This window comes from Nipponia nippon, unplaced genomic scaffold, assembly GCF_047370975.1.
Source record: "Nipponia nippon isolate SJK-2023a ecotype South Korea unplaced genomic scaffold, ASM4737097v1 scaffold_10, whole genome shotgun sequence".
NCBI lineage: Eukaryota > Metazoa > Chordata > Aves > Pelecaniformes > Threskiornithidae > Nipponia > Nipponia nippon.
This window is the reverse complement of record NW_028262291.1, coordinates 5982531-6004645: the sequence shown is the minus strand read 5'-3', so window position 1 is coordinate 6004645 and position 22115 is coordinate 5982531. Positions and strand designations below refer to the sequence as shown.

At 36.2% G+C, this 22115-nt stretch overlaps 1 protein-coding gene across 9 annotated transcripts in view; it reads right to left on the bottom strand.

The window, feature by feature from the left end:
- The window catches only part of GAS2 (growth arrest specific 2), a 100128-nt gene that overhangs the window by 22039 nt on the left and 55974 nt on the right, over window positions 1–22115 (bottom strand). For all 9 annotated transcript variants that reach the window (XM_087743257.1, XM_087743210.1, XM_087743228.1 and 6 more), the window contains one exon: window positions 20695–20802. In XM_087743257.1, the coding sequence (XP_087599383.1) occupies window positions 20695–20802 (108 nt within the window). The remainder of the gene's footprint in view (window positions 1–20694; window positions 20803–22115) is intronic.

Genomic DNA, 22115 nt, shown 5'->3' with positions numbered 1-22115 from the left:
GCAGTAGGGACGATTGCTTAACATTTACCTTAAGGTGAAAGGCTGCATGTGAACACTTGTTGTAGAGTAGCTGACACGCTGCTAAATCACATCCTAAAAGTAACTTGGTTAATTTGCCCCAAAATCTATGCAGCATAATCTAGCTCTATAAAGATGTAAATTAATTCCCAACATACTGAAACAGATCTTCTAGTCTGACTCTCTTCCAAAAAGTTCTGGACCATGGAGTGAAGGCTTGGCCTCCGATTGCTTCCCCCCATGGTGTAGTGCAGCAGGAGCTGTAATCCCATCTCCTCCCACTCACCCTCTCTCTGGTAGGAAAGTTTCCACCACTCCAGACTCCACCTCCTTCCCTTGATGAGTTGCAGGCGAGCACCACATTGCATTAAGCACCTTACATCCTCACTACTTCTTATAAGCAGTAAGGAACTCTGGGCTCCAGACCAATGCCACTCCTGCCTCATCCTGGGTATGTCACGTATATTAAGAAGGGTATATAGACAAAAGGACAAATAATGGGCAGAATAGTTAAGAAGAGAAAAAGACTTTTTTTTTTTTTTTCCTCCAAATTTATACAGTTCCACCTCTACAATTCCATTCAACTAGGTGTCCTTTTCCTCTTTTAAAAAATGCTCTCCTAGATTCATAAACCCTGTAGGCAGAGCAGGGTAAAGTAAAAAACATGAGCTGATCAACATTTAAGATTAAACGTCATGATATGCCTATGTCTATATTTCCTCTATTATTTGTCATGTATCTGATGAACAGATAGTAAACAATCACTATTTAACAATACTTAATTATACTGAAGGTCAGTGTATTATATACTCACGCTAACAACTACTTTTGATTAGCTTCAGCCCAGGTTTATATGGGCGTTTCTACTTGTACAGCAGCTGTCTTCAAAAAAATGCATCGTTTGTCTATTTTATTTCACTCTTTTTCATCCTGTCTCTCCATCTCAGTCCTGAGTGCCAGCAAGTCTCTGCGTTATAATTACCCTGTGGCCTCACTCTAATGTCAATTCATCCAAAAAATTGACTTTTATCTCTTTTAGAAACACAATGTTCTCGCTGTTGTCAAATTCCAGCTCAATTTCTTTTCAGATTACAATATGCCTTTACTTATGCAGTACAGTCTAAATACAAAAAACTTTTAGTTTCATGTAAATTGGAATTAAATAACACAATAATGGAATAAACATTATCTAAGAAACCTAAGATCCCAAGCAGTAAATACACTGCCAACTCCATCCTGCAGTATACCTCCTTACATTGACCCGTTACTGGAAGTGGCACAGCTACAGCTTTTATGGGAAAATTATCTCAAAGAAGAATCTTTTGGTTACTAGCACCTACAACAGGGATAAAGGGCTTACATAAAAACGTCTGTGAGCAGGCAATATTCAGAGAGCATTCCTGCAACCATCACCGACTGGTTTTATTCACAAGAACTGTCAGGATTCTCAAAGATACTTCAGAAAACCTGTGCAAAGAGCCCAAGATACTGGTTGGCTGCCTATAGAGTGCTTCAGATTCCTTCTGTTTTGTGATTCTTAGTTATGCTGGAAACCTTAGTCCATGTGCTTTTAGGTAAGATCTAATAGACAAAGAACACAAAAAAATTTCGGTATTTGTTTTCCACAGTCTTATATATGAACAGTTTAGGGCAACACCAAAATTACGAAAACAGTCACAGATGTCCTAAAGTAAGATGCAGAGATTTGGAAACTGCCTCCTACCTCTATCCCCTGTTTTTTAGATCAACAGAGCTACATGCGTAACCAAGAAAATTACATTTGGAAAGGATCTAGAGACAGATTATTTTATCAGATCTTGCTTGAATTAAGACTAAAGATTATTCTTTTAAATGAACAGGCTTGAAATAAACTTATTTTACTCTATGGGTTTCATTAAAATGTCTTCTAATTTACACTGGGGTAATGAGGGGAGAACGAGGGTAGCATAATTTCAATAATGTTTATACTTAGGCTTAATTTCCTTTCAATAGTACAAAGCATCCTCTCAAAGTTTTCAAAATGATGTCAGTGTGAGTCTATGGGGTATGATGTTACAATGTTGGAATGAAATTATGTCATTGCAAATCTATGAAAGCAACATTGTAAGTAATGAACCAAAGCTATACTAATGTGTTAAAAAATTGTGAAAACAATCTGAATGGAATAAACAACTTTGAATAAAATTAAGATATTACAGACCAGAAATTATTTATCCGAGACTGCAATCATCAGTCTTGACTATAGATCCAAATATTTGGCTATAGAGCCAAATCCAGTCAAGTGCAATCTGTAGTATATTATCGAAATTCAAATCCGCCATAGTTCAAGTGACTGCAGCTTGCATGGAAGTCTTTGGGCCAAATTTGGTCAGAATGTAAACAATACTGGAAATTGCACACCAGGTACAACAACTGGAGACAAGCGCAAATGGTTGGAGAATTTAAACTAGCACATCAAGTGGACAAAATTTACTCCTGATACAACGTGAAAGCAGGAAATCCACACCTGGTCACTCTCCCAGCTTCTAAAAACAGTCTTCCAAATGCAAATCAGAGGTGATTTAATTGCATTGATGAAGGCAGCATAAGCGCAAGTTACCATATGACAACGTGGCTGCACAATATTTCACTATTACCAATGTTTCTTGCTCCATCTTTTTCCTTTCTTTTTGGGATCAGATTAGCACTCGCAGTCAGCTTGAATCAATTTTCCAATGCATTTGAACCTAAAATGGGTTTACTCTGAAATTATAGTGCCATAGAGAAATGAAGGATCTACATTTCAGCTTACAAAAATGTATGAATTTTACATATTGAAGTTGACTGTTTCATTTCATGCACATAACTATGTTGTCACAGTCTTTACACCCATTTTCGGACCCCCTCAACAGCTGAAATCACAGTCTCATCTAGTTTGATGTGTAATGTTGATTTTTTGAATTGTTTTGACAGAAGACAAAACATTCTACATGGACATGAAACTGCCAAGATTTACCAGTTTGGTAAATTTGGGTGATAAAAGAGAAAATACTGATGTCTTTGTTCTCCTCAGCCCTACTTTGACAGCACATCTGATATTAACTTTGTGCCTAATCCTCACTTTTCCACAAGATGGATCCAGGAAAAAATCATGGTAATACTATCACTTTTGTTCCGCAGAATTCCAAGTTTGTCTTTGGAATGCATTCTAGGACAGTTTACTGTACTGTATTTTCATGACACTCGTGAGTGGCTGACCAGGTGCCAAGCCCTGAAACCCGTTTAAGTGCTGTGAGTGCTACCAAAAAAAGGCCACTTCCTTGGTGTGGAAGTTAAGATAAGGAACCAATGGGGTCAAGGGGAGAAGAAATCAGACCCAAACGGCACACAGATTTTTCATGTAGTGCTCTTTTTCTTTGAGATATTTAATAATTTTAGGACTCTGATAACTCTCTTGACACAGGAAGGAATTATTTAAAGTTAGTATTAGAAATTTAGTTTAGTTTTGATAGCTGCCAGCTGTAACCTGACGGCACTTAGATTTAGTCACATGGAAATCCCCTCTTGTATATATTCTAGTATGTTGGATCTCTTTGCACTCATCAGTTTTATATCTTTCCACAAATACCAGAAGAAAGATCTTTTTAGGTTCTGGCAAAGACCTTGGAATGGGAAAATGTGCTAGTTGCCAAAAAGGCACTGATTACTGTAACAGAGTAGCCTGGAGTTTCTATCCTTTTCCTTTTAATATGTAAACTTGTTTCTGATTTAGAACGGACTCTCCTGGCAAAGGTGTTTTCCTCACCACTAGTTTGTGTATAGCTAGACTGTATGTCACTCTGTTGTCTTAGAGTACACAAACCAGTTTTCACTTACTTGGAAGCACAAATAAATTTTATACTATTTAGTCCTACATTGCTGGAGATAGAGCAGGTACACACAAGATAGGGACAGAAACAGTACTTCTATTGCAGGTATGCTTTTTAACCAATAGCAGGAACTATGGAAAACTCCTTTAAAACAAAAAAATCTTTATAACAAAAGGAAGAACTACCTTTAGATGAACCCAATACTTCATCCTTAAATTTCACTTCCTTCAGAGAAGTGCTTTTTGCTTACTGCCAGTATAATAGATTTTACTTTGATAATGCTCCAACAGAGAATTTAATGAATGTTTACAGGATGACCTTGCACAGTGATGACATTTATTTGTATGATCATGTGTGTGGGTTTTGGGTTGGGTTTTTGCCCTTTTTTTTCCGCCCCCCCCTCCCTCTGTTAAGGTGATCAGGTGATGCTCCAGTAAAGCCTGAAAAGCTATGGAAACATTCTTGGGTAAAATGCCTTCTCAAATATTCTCTCTCATTTACTGCTGCTACATCTGAACTGTGGGGTAGAAAGCACTTCCTATGGTCCACGTCTGTATGGGGTGCCCTGGCCACATCTTAATCCATGAGAAAGCAAGACTTTTTTTTTTAACCTTATCTCTCCTCTTACTTTCAGGTTTCCACAGAAGAAAAGCCAGAACAGCTCTAGCTGCATACTCAATCTGGACACTCAAGAAACCTCACGTGTCCAAAATTACATCTATTTCTAAACATAGTCAGAGCTGCCTAGAAGGAACTACTGTTGTAGTTCCTGAAAATCTTAGTTGAATTTACAGGTCTGCTAGATCTTAAAGCCTTATTATGGTCCCTTAATCCATCCACAATGAATAGATTATTATAAATATATATATATATATATAAACTAAGCACAAAGCTTCATACAAATTCTCAACTTCTGGAAATCACATACTGAAATTCTACAAATGTAACATATTACACTTAAACAGTGAAAGTGAAAGAGTGCATCCTTTCAAATGAGATACTAAAGGCCAAAGTTTTCATGCCCAGAGTCCTGCAAAGAAATCCATTGCAACAGCATGACGAGTTAGATACAGTTACTAAGCCACATCTGCTTGAAAGCAGAGCCTGGTGGCATGTATCTTAGGAAAAAAATTAAGCCTTACTTCAAGGGTCCTGTTTGTAAGAAATCAGTTTCCCAGCTGGCACTGGGCAGATTAATTCCTACTGAATCCTTTTGCACTGATCTTTGTCTTCACAGTGTCTCTCACCGTATGCTCTTTTAATTGATTCTTTTCACTATAGTGTATATATTCTGCAAAACAGTTTGACTAGATTAGAAAGCAGTATATAGACATAAATATTTCCAATTCTGGGCCAAAACAGAGAATATTTAATTAACATTCCTTTCTTACATTTACCATATTTAAAGGGCACAATTCACCCTGGGTGTCTAACAAACACCCAAATAATACGTACCCCAAAGTGGCAAATAAAGCAGATTGAATGTCACTGTCCTTGAATACCGTAAAATATTTTAAAAGACCTATTGAAGTGAAGGAGAGAAAAAAATAAAAAACAAAACATGCAATTTCACAGGTTGCTCTTCAAGGTGGGAATTTGGCAGGGTTAGATGGCACCAAGTGAACGAGCTTATGTGTAGGTCAGCTAGCCTGAACGTGCTTGAAGCCATGGGCATTTTGTGGAGCAGTTAGGGCAGTATGTCTGTCTTTGGGATAGGTAATGAGCTATTTCTCAGAAGGAAAATATTTAAGCTTTGGGAGATTGAGGGAATATCTAAAAATCAATGGTAAACATTGGAGATGGGGTGGTGAATTTCAAGCACCAAGAAAAGGCAGAAGAGCATTTCTGGATTTGACTTCTCATCCTTTATCTTACAAAGTTCACAACTGGCCATACAGCTACCACCAAAGTACAGCACAGAATGAAAACACAGAAGCACCCAGCTGGCACAGGAATTTCAGCTGGGAGCATGTATAAGCGTGTATATGGTAAGTGAAGCTGCAGTCTGACATGCAATTCCAGATCAGTGTCTGCCTTACGCTTTAATCTGAACTGCAGCCATTGTTCAGTAAATCAAACCATCAGCTGGGTACTACCGCTCTTTGATGTATTTTGAGCTGACAGCATATGAATTTTAATCAGAGGACTACGGTTTCACTGGTAAAAGAGTGTGGCACGTGTGTGTTTGTACACAACCACATGTAGGTGTGTACACACACACCCCCTCACATAAAATACGCAAAGTACGCCATGGCCAGGTAACATGGTGTATAAGGCAGACCAGAGCTCCTAAATGCAAACATATGTATTTGGGTGGTAGGTCAACTGGTTCATAAAATACTTTCATAACATTTTTTTCCAATTCTGTATTATGACTAAAGCCAAAGAATCTTCTGTTGTAAAACAAAGCTTCTTCAGGCTGGAGAATCTATTAAGCTAGTTTTAGCTTTCACTCTAAAAAGACTTTGCCTTTAAAGCAGTTTTTGTTGTTAAGTTAATCTTGAAAGTGGAAACTAATTGTTAGGATAAGACTGTTGGTTTTAACTTCTTACATGGTCATAGATAATCCCAAGCAGTAGCCCTAGGCAGAGACAAAGCTGTGGACACCTTCCCCTTAGACTAGTACTGCTAATGCTAAGCACCAGTTCCGAGAAATTCTTCCCATGTTATTTTCTGCTCAAAATGTCTCCTAAGCACGTACTATAAATTTTTGACAGCCAAGAAACATGAATGAATTCCTCTTGTGAAGATAACAGTATAAAAATGTAATGATCTCTATTTTCATGTCAACATCATTGCTCATCATCAGTATGGCCTTATTTTTGTATAGGATTCTTTACTTCACTATTAGCAAAATGGGGATATTCTATAACAATTCCTGAAGTATTAAATGGCAATATATTAATATTCACTAGAATCTGCAAGAAATTACTTGATGGCTCTAAGCCAAATGCAGCCAGACTCTTGGCTTTACAGAAGAATTCATTGACCAACCTTTTATACAGATATAGATACATTGCCAGACCTGGATCAAATACTTGATCTCCACATTTCCTACAGTGAAGATTTCATACCACAGACACCATACTAAACAGTATAAAGCTTTGAGCTTGAAGGCATCTCATCTGGCTTAACCCTCAGGCCAGCTTTTTGGACAAAACAGAAACCACAGTAGAGAAAAGAAAGAGGAGTTATAAAAGCAGCATCACAAGCCTAGTCAGTATGTTAAGGACATTTTGCAATGCTTTTCACTAGCTGAAAGAAGGGATCTGGATGCTTAGCACATTTAACAAAAGGTCTTTCCCCTACTGTTCTATACTTATTCAGGTGCTCCTAACCCACTGGCAGCTTACTTATCCTTACCAGGTTTTTTGCACTGATGGGATTATTTGAAGCACTGAGAACCAACTGAACTCCACAGAGATTTTTTTTTTTTTTTTCGCACTGCTTGTGAGGGACTCAGCGCTAGGTCAAGACTGAATACTTAAATTACAACATTTGATAAAAAATCCAAACCAACCAGCCAAACAACACCCCAAACACACACTTTGCTATTACTTTTCCTTAGTTGGAAAATGTGTTCTAAAATTAGGCCAGTAAGACAGTAACCCTAAGCAAATTAGCTACATTATACCTCAATCTGTAAGATAAAGAAACACAATTATCAATACGTGCAGACCAGGCCTTTATTGACTCCTTCAAAATTAGGGCTTATGCTCAGAGCTGTTTTATGTGGGACTTTCTATAGCATTTTTTGCAAACACTATATTTAATTTAAACAACAACAAAAGAAAATCACCACTTTACCAAAGCAGACTAATGAGAAGGAGGGAGACTTGAGAACAACGTACACTTTCAGCATGAAAGCGCCATGATATCATTCTTTGGCTTGCTAATATATATATACTTTGAGAGACTGGGGCAAGGAGGAGGGAAGGAAACAGAAACAGGGTTCTTTGTACCGTTATGAAATGCCAAATGACTCCTTCTCCCTCTTGCCTCTCAGTAAATCACAGGGAAGTAGTTAAGTAACATGAACCAAGAAATTAGCACAAACAGCATAGTCACTTCTGAAAACCTGGTTTGACTAAAATGCCAGTCTGTCATTTTCCCTGATTTATGTGACTCTGGTTAGCAGGTTTTACACAGAATTCTGAATGCCACTGTAGTTCTAGACCTTAAACACAACAGAAAACTGATATTTAAAATATATACTTTTTGTAAAGAAGGTTTTTAAGGCCAGCCAGGATTCTCCTTATGTTCTTTGTAATAGATGTTTGTGTTTCACATGTATACAGAGAAGAAATCATAATAGTAACTATGCCTTGACATCGGGGGCTGTGGATGTGTGTGTCTGGGGGTTTTTTAGCTCAAGCTGTAAACTGTCTTGAAGTTTACTTTAAGGTATTAATTTTACTTCCCACTTGCAGACCTCATTGGCCTTCACTACATTTTTTTGTGCATTTGAACAGGGAACAGACTGGAAATACATTTGATGGAACATAGAAAACGGACACTCTTCTAATCATGCCAAAAGACAGAAACTGACCTTATTTACAAATGGAAATTATAACCTGTTGGCAATTTAACAGGGTGCTGTACCAGCCAGGAACACTTCGGCAGCCCAAAGTCAACATGTTGCACTTTTTAATTTTTGCTACACTTTCCCATATATGGCATAATTATATCAGGCAATTAAAGATGGTCTAATCAGGGTTTGGTTAGAAAAATCCACTGACATTTAATATGAGCTTCGCAACAAGTTTAGTGAATATCTGCTTTGGTTTCCACATTGAAAATTTTTCCTAGAAGATAAAAAGAACCATGTTAAACAGCTCAACAAAGCAGTTTGAAAATTTTATAATAACAAAAAGAGAAAATGGGAGTTGCTTTTGTTCACTTTATGTTTACATTTGCCTAACTGAAACATTCCAGTTGTGTATCACCTTCCTTACTCCCTTGATAAATTTCAGCCAGCTAACAGCACCAAGACTAGGAATACTGATAATCCTGATGGATTTATGCTGGATTCTACTTTTTCCCCCACGTAAGAATCTTTTATAGACTCACTTTTTCCATGCTTTTGAGACTGAATTTTACTGAGCTATGGTGTAGTTGTAAAACTTTTAAATGTGTTATTCCTTTCTTCTAGTTTCAGGTTATCTGCCTGCTGGTCCTTACATCATAACACTGTGGGATCTCAGCAACATCCATCTTAATGTGTTGAAAAGTGCTTGCTAACCTAGAACGATAACAAGGAAATAGTAATACAAGTAATTGTGAAAGACTTTGTTGTGGACTCTGGCCAACCTATTCTCCACCTGCCTTTTGAGTATCTAGGGAACCACATTATTCCTCTCTGTTGTGTGTGCAACTTTACAAAGGGTCAGCTTCATCCAAGCGCTGCTCTCCATGACTGTTTCACTAAGACGCTCCTTCCTGGGATTTAAGACAAGATTTAAATACATAGAGGACACGACCCAAACCAAAACCAGCAAACAGAATATGAAAACATCAATAGTTTTGTAAGACTGTCTAAAAGGGTAATACAGGTGGAAGCATTATCAACCAGGTCCTCAGCAAGTCAGTCAGGTTCCACAGAAATACTGGCTGCTTTTTTTTGGTGTTTAAAACAAAAAAATAATCTTGTCCAATACAGTGAAGACAGATGAAGAAGTGGAACAATACAGATCATTGTCCTGATGATCAGATAATAAAAATAAAAAGAAATGGCAGCAAGATAAACAGGAAAATTTTGACTGGGAAACTTTTTAGGTTAGAAATTATAAAATCTTATCATATAGTTAAAAGAATTCAGTTTACTTTTCAAACAATATTCAAATATTATGGTCAACTACAGTGTTTGAAACTAAGTGAGCTATATTAGTTTAACTGGTTGGGTAACAGGCTCGCTAATGGCAAAATATTTCCCAGGTCCAATATTGAAAGAGAAACCTGAGCTGTAAAAAGAATAACTACTACAATTTAATCTTTTTAAAATGTATTCCCTTGAAGGAAACAAAGAGAGATTTTGCAACCTGAAGCAATACCATATACCGTATCAGCTAAGTTGAGCTCAAATGTCTTCCATGGAAAGCAATGCGTTAGAGCAAAATGGTATCAAAGTGTTAAAAATATGTGTCAATTTAAAAAAAAAAAATTATTATAATAGATGCTGTCATTTTGTGGCTCAGCTGGGTCATCTTTAACTGATCTATTAATATGCTCCATATAAAATAACACTAGGAGAAGGGGACCAGGAAGCTGCCGGTTGCTAAGCCAAAAGGCCCCGGCCACATGTCACGTCTTTGGGCTTCCCTGCCACACCAGAACCATTTGCATCAAGCACACTTATTTAAATTCATTGTTGCTCTAATGGCAAGGTTCCAAATTGTGCCTGGCATCAAGGCTGAAATTCAGATGTGTACAGGTCAAGTATTATAACCTTATCTCATCCAAAAGAAAAAAGAAAAATTAAAAATTCAGGGAAAGGAAAGGTTTCAGGTTGGCGGTTGCTGGGACAGAACACAGCTGAGGTAGAAACCATTTCCATTACGCAAAGCACAAGTAGTCTAACGTGTAAAACATTGAGACCGAGACACAAACCCACTTCCATTATATTTAGAAAGTCTCTGAGACTGTTAAATCGTCCTTCAAATGAGACAGTAATTTATTATGCCTATGCATTTGATAAATAGTTATAAACACGTCTCCTCATGAATAAATAATTACTCTTAACTTCACATGAACATTATTGTATTTAAGATGGTCACATGTTTAAAATGGTATGAGAAAAGCCAGGCTGTCAAAGGCTTTAGGCAGTAAATACAGCAGAGGAAGCAGCTCCTTTTCCCTGTGCTGTATTGTGGTAGAGTTTAAAAGAAGATCTTAATGCAAATTAAAAAGCTACTTAATGTTATTTCAGCATTGTTTACAAAAGCAATCACAACCTAAAAACTAACAGTAAATGGCATGTTTAGGGCAATGGTTCTGGCTCTCTTTTGACTTTCAAAAAATGCAAATAGGGTTGCATCTCATTGGGTAGACAAAAGGCTTATATTTGATATCAGAATTTAAAATGATCTAATCAGTTCTGATTTCAGCATGTGTTTATCTGAATGGAGTGTTAATAACAACTGAAGTATTTTGGCATCTCTTGATATGACTGAAATGCAAACTTGATAAAATGCTACAATTTTAGTAATCTGGTATGCTTTTTTTTTTTTTAAACCTTAAGGTAAATCCGTTTCTGGCTAGTTGAAAATAAGGCATGATAGCACACCACAAAGCAGTCTGAATCGACTGAGGCTGATTTATGACTTGAGGAACAATGTATATCTGGTCTTCAGTTTAATAATTGCTGTTTTTTTGGAAAATACCCTTCAGATAAATAGTTGAGTCTGGGATCTCCAGAGTTTACTAATCTTTGCCAAAGAATATGTTTGCTGTATTTAATACTTCCTTACAGCAACAGATTCTTCTTGTTTTGCTCTGAGTTTCAAAAATTAATGACAAAAAAAAGAGCAGAAGAGATGCTACTAAACGTCCATTAAAACATGCACAACATCATTTAGAGGTTAGATCAGATTTACATGTATTAGGTCTCAATGAAATTTGCAACACAAGCTGATTTTTAAAAAAATGGTTTAAAAAAGTTTTAGAAATTTTTGCATTCACCATTTTTTAAATCAACATATATGGGAAAATTTGGTTTCACACACAGATATTCCTCAATGAAATAGTTCATTACTACAAGACAACCACAAGAAATCACTTCCAGACTTACGTAAAGAAAACAATGCTGTTTTCAGAAAAGGAAAAATAATGGCACTAGGTACGTATTTCGACAGAAATTCATAGCCAGTTTTAACTCCAAATTCCACATTTGAAGAAGCTAGAAGTTTTATCCCTTGGCTTTTGGGGGCTACCACTGACTTCAGTGTTTGCCTACCAACTTACACCTGTCCCCTACTCTGTAGCATTCACGTAATAATTCATAAAAGCCATGGAAGCATGATTTTGGTCCCATGTGAACTGTGGGAGTCATTTGCTGCAACTCTTTCTATTTGTGACATACAAAGTGGTCACACGTTCAAGAAGCAGAGACAGCAGCTGCTATGGTCTAGTCTAGGGTCTGACAGTTACCCGTGGGGAACTAGTAAGACATATTTTAATCTGTTCACGTGTTTTGTTCATAAACTACTTTTTATATACGTTCAGGACAAACAGCTTGAACGGGCAAGTTGTCATCGTATGAGAACAAAATGTAAAATCAAAATTGAGTGCACATAACCTTAAAACATCTTTCTGTAATTTTCTTGACTCCCTCTCTGTAAGCAAGAAAGTTTACCAACCAGTTTTTTTAATGATTACTTTAAATTAGCCCATGAATTTTAAAACATGAAGTAAAACTAACTATTAATACTGTTCTAAATTATTAACAGTAAATTGCATTTCAAAGGAAAAAAAAATATTACATTTAGTTACATAAAATCTAAAAATCTGCACTTAAAAAGTATTGTTCAACATATCCTAAAAGTATTATTTCTATGCTATTGCATATATAAGATAGATGCACTAAATTATCATGACTGTTTCATAGTCTTTGGCTCCTAGACAGATTAATAAATAATTCAGGGACATAACTGTTACAGATAAATGTCTCATTGTTTTATCCATTCTCCATTAGAAAAATTTATTCTTGATAAATACTTTTTTTGGTTTTTGAAAGAGAAATCAATTCCTGTTGACTCCCACAGACGCAGCTGAAGTTTTTTGTTGTGGTTGGTTTTTGTTGTTTGTTTTTTTTTTTCTGGGGGGGTGGGTTGCCTTTTTTTTTTTTTTTTCTAAAGTTGGAACACAACATCTTGAGATAGAATCTTAAGAAATCAATGTAAAAATATATTCCCCATAATTTAGTTTAGAATAAACAATATCTCAAATGGACAGTTGATTTTTAAATTTTTTAATCTACAAGATAGATAATACAAAATGCCACGTAATTCTGTAAGTCAATTAACAATCCAGTTAATCAGCATAAAAGAAATAGAGAGGAATTGTGTGTTCCCCTTCACCGAAAACAACCCTGTAGGCATCAAACCTAGGCAAGATGAATCCAGCCCTTAGATTCTAAAAACAATATTCAGTATTGAAGAGAACAAAACCCAAAAATAAAACCTCAGCTTCCCCCTAGTCTCTCTTGGAAGAGTGGGCATCTCACAACTTGTGCTAGAAAAAAACATCATAGTAGAATAGACTGGTTGATAAATTCATTGGTATGCAATTCATGAATACTCTCATTAAAATACAATGTTCTATATTTCAATGTGATGAAGAGGATTTGGAAATACAGCATTTAACTACTTTTCTACTGAATTAGAAGAATTAAAAGGCAGCACAGAGGACAAACTCATCAGTAAACACATGGGATAAAATGCGGCTGCCTTTATGTGTGGTAAAAAGTACTTTACATGCATCTTGCATGTTGCCACAGAGGTCTGATGGAGCTTAACTTCAAAATAAAATTATAAATGTTGCAAGGATTATGACTTTTATAAAATAAAGTAGATATAAATAGTTTTTAGTGAACAACATGAATGCATACAAAGCGTAACTGGATGCAACAGGAGGAAAAAAGATTGGTTTCACACTGATAAGAGAATGAGAAAGAAAGAAAACACTTTTTAAAACACAATTAAACTTTTTCCTGTTATTTCAGGAACAGAAATGCCAAACCACATAGTATTAAATATTTAAAAAGCCTACATACCATTTTTGTTAAATCATGGCCAATTCAGTTCTATGTAGAACCATCATTCCGGAGTCAAGATATAAAGCCCCATTGGAAATTCCCACATAAGCTACAAGCCCTTTAAGAATGCTACCCTATAGCTACAGAATACTGCAAGAGACAACCAATGAACTTTTATGCCTGAATCGTACATGTTCAGTGAGGATCTCTGATGGACAGCACAGAAACTTCAGTTTACTGATGCCATCATGTAAGCCTTGTTTATTGTCATTTCTCTAAATGACAGCATGAGTTATGTTTATAGTGTAAAAGTATACTGTACAGGAAGCATATCACAACTTAAAGAATCAGGTTGTTTTTTTTTTTCTTTTTAACTAGGATTGTATACTAATTATCTAAAGCTAGAGTGAAGAATATTAACTTTAATTCATCCCATAAAATATTGCAGCATTGTCCTACAAAAGATAGATGTGCTTACCTTGACTGTGGTAAGTATTATTCACATTACTGTCATACAAGACCTTTTTACTTCATCAAGGAAGAAGTTTAAATAAGAAAATGTAAACCTCTGCTATTCTTCTTAAAGAGCAACGCTACAAATAGCTCCAGTTCTAATACGTCAGGCTTACTAGTTCCAAATTGTGAGCATTAACTGCTGTCTCATTGTTAATGTAAAATGTATTAATGTCTAGTAAATGTAAAATGGATTCTTACAAAATCTATTAAACAGAACCACAACAAGAAAATAATTGACCAAAAAGGAAATACTTTCCCCTATTAACATTTTCATTATAAACTTATGGGACCCAATCTGTGGTTCTCAACAATAAACTATAAAGGCTTTTTCATTTTGCAAATTCTTGTCTGTAGACTAATGGTGGAGTGGATTAGCAGTCTATCTCTGCTCTTAGATATGCAGATGCTGATCCAGTACCTTTCATAGAAAAGGAGTCAGAGGAGCAGAAGAAAAAAGTTGGGGGGGGAACAGAAGGGAAGTTATATAATTTGGTCTATTTTTGTATTCTCGGTATTCTAGGGGAAAAAAAAAAAAGCCTGAAATAATGAGATCTATAATACATAACATATTTATCTGGCTTTGTTACTCATCTTTATTTACCTTTAAAGTATTGAGAAATTTTCTGTGTAATTAGTTACCACGCAGAAAACACTGCTGCTACTGGTGTGCAGGGCGATTTTACCCCGGCACATTCCTGCCAGCCAGGAACCTCTGGCACCCAGGGAAGTCTCGCTTTGCCGTCTTCAGCTCTTGCAGGCACTGGCTGCATTAAGAGCACACCAAAGGCTTCCTAAGCCTGAATCACATTGCTAAGGAAGTCAGTTGAATATTTGGGTGGTGCTTTTAAAGATATTACACATATAGCTTCAGAATACCCTACCCTGGCCTCCTGTTCTGAGCCACCTCCTGAGGGGGATTTCTCTTTCCACTGAATACAGGGAAACTTATATTGTTATAACTTCAACTCTAGGAGACTAAATTATAAATACCTTGGCAGGAAATTACAGCAGGTGTATTAGTCATTGCAAGAACTAGAATGTGACACTTCTTGAAGATGCATTACATCTTAGAATAGCACAGTATGATTTCCCAAAGATTTTTCAAACATCCAAGCGGAGTTCTCATTGAGCAATACTGCGTAGAGGGAGACACTGGGAATTAAAAACAACACTATATTTAATTGTCCATAGAAGTTCAGTAAGGCAAGCAGGTCTAAGCCAGTGAGGAAAACTGCTAAGCTATTACATAGCCTGTCAGTTCCACTGAATCAGAGTATTGCATCGGAGATACATTCGGTCAAAACATTTTCAAACAAGACTAATGAGAATACCACTTGAGTGAAAGTAAAAAGTAGTAACTCCATCACTTTTCCATTAAATTAGCAGCTAAAAATTTGACTTGAGCTTTCTTGTAAAGAAGTTTACACTGAATCCTTTAAAGCATTTTTGCTCACAATATGTATTCCAAACTATCCCCAACACATGCAAGCTCTAGACACTAAATTAACATGAATGGCCATGCAAAAGCAGCATGCTGAGGAAAAAAATACAGGAAATTAAATCAAGAGGGGGAAATAATTATTTAATTTCTACTACTTTATGGGTTTGACTAACCCTAGTGAAAGTCTGTCAACCATTTAACTAGAAACGTCAAGTCGTCTTCACAGAACCAGATAGTAGAACTGTAGCTGCTCGTGTGTTCAGCACAAACACAGCATCATCACGTACATTGTAAACAGAGAGATGTCCATGGCCGCCTGCTCCATGAAGGCTGCTAGGCCTGAATAAGAAAGGCTGAAAGCAGGAAGGGGAGAAAAATAAAGAAAGAAAAAAAGAAAAGGGAGAAGCAGGAGAGAAAGTGTAACTATGAGAACAAGCAAGCTATAATTTAAGTTGGGGGAGTGCAGGCGTCTGCCTAATGTCACTCAACAGATTAATGGGAGAGTAAAGAAGAAAACAGATTTCCTGACTGCCTGTCCTATAGGCAGCACTGGACTGCACTCACCCCACTGACACACATTCGGTATCACGGTCTGAGAGCTTCTGAGACTTGTGGACTACATTTTACCAGTCCTTTAAGGATTTTTAAAACAAAAACCAAACCAAAAACCTGAGAAGGTTGAGAAGAATTCCACCTTCACTAGCATAAGTAAGACTGAAATGTGCCAACTACTCTGTGAGCATAAAGTAGCTGGAGAGGAACTGGCACATAGTAAAAGTGTCCAGCCACCCACTGCTGGAAGGTCTCCAAAAAAACCTGCTATCTGGGACATAAATTAGGGCTGGACTTTAGACATGCCTTTCCCTGGGTCTTTTGCAGCCTAGCGTTGAGAATTAATATGTTTGTCTATAAGCATGAGGAGACTGAGATTAGAAACCCAAAGGAGAGGCCAATGACTGTCACTGTCCTGTGGCCCAAGATGTGTTTTCAGAATTCATGACTCCGAGGCATCCCACTACCTCTGTTTTGTAGTTAGTTCAATTAAAACTCCTGATCTGCCTATGTTTTTGACATTTTAAACATCCCTGAAAGGCATTTGATATGGATAAAGCTCCAGAGAATGAATTTCAGTGCTAAAAAGGTAAACTATTTTTTATACTAGAAGTGAATGGGCCTGGGGAAAGCAGAACAACTGCTAAAATCCTTGCAATAAGAAACAGAATAAAATCCAGGTAAACAGTGCTGAAGAAAAGCCAAAACATAGAAGCACACCAAGCAAAAGCTGTGAATATAACTTACGTATTTGGATTGGAAAAGCAGAACAAGACATTTGAGTCTTGAGAACTGTATAATCAATCTGCTTTCCATTTTTACTAATTTCCAGTTCTTAGATGGTATATCATCCCTACCTGGATGGTTTGGAGTAAAGGGTGCTTCCATATTTATTCATGAGTACATTTTTCTCACCAGGAGGAGGCAATAGCGTACACCAGACTGTCTGCAGAGTGATTTTAAATATATACACATATATATTACACACACATATACACACACACATTTTGATAGTGAACCCCAAAATAAAGTTCCTACACAGGTGGTGTAGCAGGCAAATAATGCCTTTCATTTCCTGGGATTTAGAGGAAGCTAGTATTAAACATTTTATTATTACTACAGCAAAATAATGCTAAGTGATAGTAATGATTAGAAGTACAAGGTCAAAAAGTATAAGAGCAATCACATGCTTATCATCTGGTCTGCAAGGCAGAGAACACCTATAAGTTATAGGAAAAATGATCGGCTTTAAAGCCAGCACCTACTGTATCATTTAATCTGACTCCCGTTGCACAAAGAAATATTTTTGCCATTGTGCAAAACCCAACAATTTGAATGTTATTATGGTATGGACCAACAGGACAGATCTTTCTGAGAGAAGCTTGCTAGTGTGTGTAAAGTATACATCCTTATGCATATACAATGTAATATAAACAAGATAACTTGAAATAAGAATATTTGCCACTGAAATTGTTTTAAAAAATTACCTTTCTTTAAGGCCTGACTGACATTTCTTACGATAAAAATCTCTATTAATAGAACTCCTTTACTGCCTTCTGCAAGAAGTAAGCACTTCAAATTCTGTGACTCTTTTTTCCAAGTTATAAAACATGCATTTGTGCAAGGTAAGGTTTCATTACTTGTTATTCTTTATTTTTAAAAATAGGCTTATTAATTCAGTTCTGCTTTGAAAGATTAAGGCTTGTTCCCTAAACCACTTCATGGCATAATGGTAGGATCTAAGAGTGAATAGGCAAATAATTGATTGTACACGGCACACACACACAGAGATCACCCTAATTCAAAACCAATGTTTCAGTTTTAAATAGCCTAGTAATTTAATTTACTTCAAGTTACTAACACAATCCATTATTGTAAAACATATCTTCCATCATTTTTGTGTAAGTGGAATTTAGACACTTTCATTCCTATATGGCAGTAAGGGAAAAGAATTCACAAGCAGATAAATTTTTATTGAGAATAAATTTTTAGCATCTAAGGCACCACAGCATTATGGTAATCATGTTCAGGTTATGCATCACAGAACTACTTCATGTGTAAAGAACTACTTTTGTGACATGCATTTTTATCAGCAGACTTAAGCGTCTTAATGTTTTCATGGATTTTCATAACTTCCATTACTCCATGGATTTCCATGGTTTATTTTCATCTCAAATTTAAACATTTTTCCATGATTAAAAAAATACCTTTATTCAAGTAATTTTCACGGGACCATTACCTTAGGAAGTTACTACGATACAAGAGAAATCTTGAAGGACTGTCCCTCATAGGTTTTGCTACACATTCCAAAGTTTGGGTTTCTTTTTTCCTTAAAATTACTTCAGATTGACACATGTAATTTTTTGTGTGATATTTTGCATGAATTCTATGTTCTGCCAGGTTTTATTTTTCTTTCCTATTCCTTTTTCACTGAAGCGTCACTCCACTTTCAACTTAGCTCTTGTAATGTTTTGTCACACGGCATACTTGTAGCATCACTGAAACTATATAGGTTTTAAGTCCTACATAGCTTACTGGAGAAAGCTAATAGAGACAGTAATGGGTATACTAAGCCACCTTAAAACAATGAAACTTTCAATCTCAGTTCAACTGGAACACATTGGGTTATAAACAAGTGGCATATATCCAGCTGTGTCATGCTGTATAAAGAACATAAAACATAGGAGGAACTACCTCAGTGGCATCAAATAGGGTGCCAAATACCAAGAAAATTAAAAGTCAGCTATGCATCTCAAATGTGTTTTCTCACAAGCGTCCAAAGGATTCCAAAGATGCCTAATAAATCTACTTATGTACACAATAAGAACATGGAGAATGAAGAGTAAAAACTTACTGTGATCCAGTGAAGCGCTCCAAAATGAGATTCAAACTAACCCAAACCAAAAGACAACTGACTTTTAAAACCTCAGAATATGGGCTTGCTCCCACTGAAGTTCATGGCAAGTTCCCATTGATATCAGTGTTGTAGGAATGATCTCTAATACTGCAGTTTAATGTCTAATCTATATTACCGTTATTTTTTGGCACAATTCAACTTGGAATGCAGTAGCGTGATACGAAAAGGGTGTTTTGTTTGCAAACTTGGAATGAAATCTGACTTGGACTAGATTGTACAATAAAAAAAAAAACAGCAAAAGGGAATTTGACACTCACCATTCTGGCAAAAAATCCCTTTAGTTTATCAAAACTAAAAGATTAAAAATACTTTGATATTGTTATTTGAAATTAAAATCAAAAGGAAGAAGACATAAGTGTTAAACTGTGCCAAATTACTGGGATCTTTGGTTAATGAACATTACCTTCTTCAAAGTTGTTTATATAAAGCTAGTACCTAAAAATACTGCAGAATTTAAAAACGTCTCATTGGCTATGAAACAGAAAAGCTATTAATCCTTTATACTAGCATGTTAAACCTCAAACTATCTGTGAGAAATCCTGTATTTCTTCTTCTTTCTGAGCTATTACTGAATTAATTGGGAGTTCTCAATCCCTGTTCAGCACAGTACTTAAACACATTCTCCTTTTTATACACATGAGAAAACCTAAATCCTTATCTAAATTTTACTTCGTTGTAAGTTAAGCATAGGTTTATGACAGAGCAAGCACTCCGGTGTGTTGTTGAACTAGGAACTTGACTTCTACAGATGGGAAGGAGTCCCTCTGACTTCTTTTGTTCCTGCAAGTGCTAAATCCTCAGTTTTATCAGGTCACAGTTGTGTGCCTTTAGCTAAATAGGAACAACAGTTATTTGAGAGCAAGAGCTATCATTTTGTCATGTCATTACTCAAGGATAGTACATGTGGAGAGGAAAATGGAAAGAAGCATAGCATGAATCAGATTCTTAACCTACTACTACAGAATATTATGATTAACATATTTTCATTATTATTACCATAAGCATATATAGAGAAGATTAAGAGGACCAAAATTAAGTTTGGATAGTATATTTGTGCTAAATTCAGCCAGATACTAATGCTAGCAAATATTTATATTAACGATTAACTTTGTGCTGTGGGAGTTAATAATATGGGAGTTAATATGAAGTGTGAAATACAACACTGGGTTTGGAAATATCTGCTAATCAAATGAAGTACTATGGATATTAATGTTTTGCTCACCCTACTTTAGCAATATGTCTTTTTCATGACTTGGCAATTCAATGATCATGAATTCTTTGATCTGTTTCCTGACCTGTCAAACACTCTCAGTCAAAGCAAAGTGGAAGAATGGCCGTTTCAATGAAGTGGATGTTCTTTCAAACCAAACCGAGAGGAAGTCATCATCTCTGTTTTTGAAGACCTTTGGTTGCCATTGATCAAAGTCACAGCAAATTCAATGACCTAAAGTTAGAAGGATCTACCACATGGTAATAATTCTTTGGGTCAGTTATCCCACTGTAGTTTATTTATTCCCTGACAGCATCAAAAAAATGAGTCAGTGCTTGTTAATAAGAAAATATTTTCTCCTGTTAATCAGTGATAGCATTTGCAAAGTGGAAGGTAGCAGATACTATCAATTCACTACAAAATATAAAAAAAACCCTTTACCCTAATAAAGAGGATCTTCTCTCCAACTCTGTATCTTCCTTGTGAAAGACGCTCCACGCAGAACTTATTGGGACATTTACAAGGTGGATCTTCAGAAATGTGTTTAACCTGAAAAACACGGAAGCTATTAATAGAAACTGTTTAAAATAGCACGTGTAGCAAAACATTCAAGAAGACATTTGCCATAACATGATATCACTAATCTAAGTCTTCATGGATGATATTTTCTTAGTTTTTCTTCATTTTCTAAATATTTCTCTAATCCCAGACTACAGTGTTTCCAATATCAAGGATGATTTTACAGCTGTGATGAGGTAAAAATAGAGATGAGTGTCACACAGTTCAACCCAAAATTTGCACTGTTTAACTGAAGTCAAACAGCTTCTTAATTTGTGTTCAGCATCAAACTTTTGTAGATGTGTTCCCAGTATTTTATGGTGAATCAGCTCGACTGTCAAAGTGCTAACATAGCAGACAGGCAAAATGAAGATGTCATGATGTATTTTCTCTTCTAAATAAATATAATGAATACAGAAGTATCTTGCTGATCAATAAAAGGCCCTGCCCAATATCTTCACTTGGCACTTTCAAATAGTGCACTTAGACCTTAAACAAAGTATACAGACAACACTGGGACATAATCACAAATCCATGCCAGGATGCTCCCCAGTATTGCTAACCACCCTTTGATGATCTCCACCTTAGGGCATTAGGGCAATCAAGGGTAATTTAAAGGGGCCTCAGGAGTACTCTACTTTATCATTGCCAACAGTAAGGGCTGAGCAAATACAGATGAAAACTACTTTCCTGCTTTTTATCAGCTGCATCAGCTTGACTTCAGCCTCTTGTGAAATCTTGGCCTTGCATGTGCTACCAAAGGCATTAATGTTTAGTAAAACTACATTTTGTACTCTTCAGTGATCTGCAAGTAGCACAGCCGTCAATGCCAAAAGAACAGATCTGGTTCAGAAACTCTTATTTGACATTTAAAGCTCACTACTGCATAGAAGCAGCAATAACAAGTGCAGCATTTTCATAGACTGCAGTTTTCTTGGATTAATGCTGACCTAGTATGTCAGTGTCAAACAACGCAAAATGCCCGAGGAACTTCCTAGAGGTTTTGTTCACTTCAGCTAATATTCCAAAGACCTTTTCAAATCCAGTTTGCAAACCAAGGCCTGTAAAAACAGTCAGAGGTCTGGGAACAAATATTCTCAGAATAGCTAACAAATTAAAGTCTTAAGCTGTTTCAGGAAAAAAAAAAATCAGGGCACAGCTATGGCACTCTGATAGGCATTTTGATTATCTTCAATACATGAACAGGAAAGGCTTCTGAAGTACAACAAATGTTTTTCAGATCTGCTTTTAGAATAAAGTTATAGTATGTTAAATAAACCAGAAAGAAATAAAAAGTTAACCAG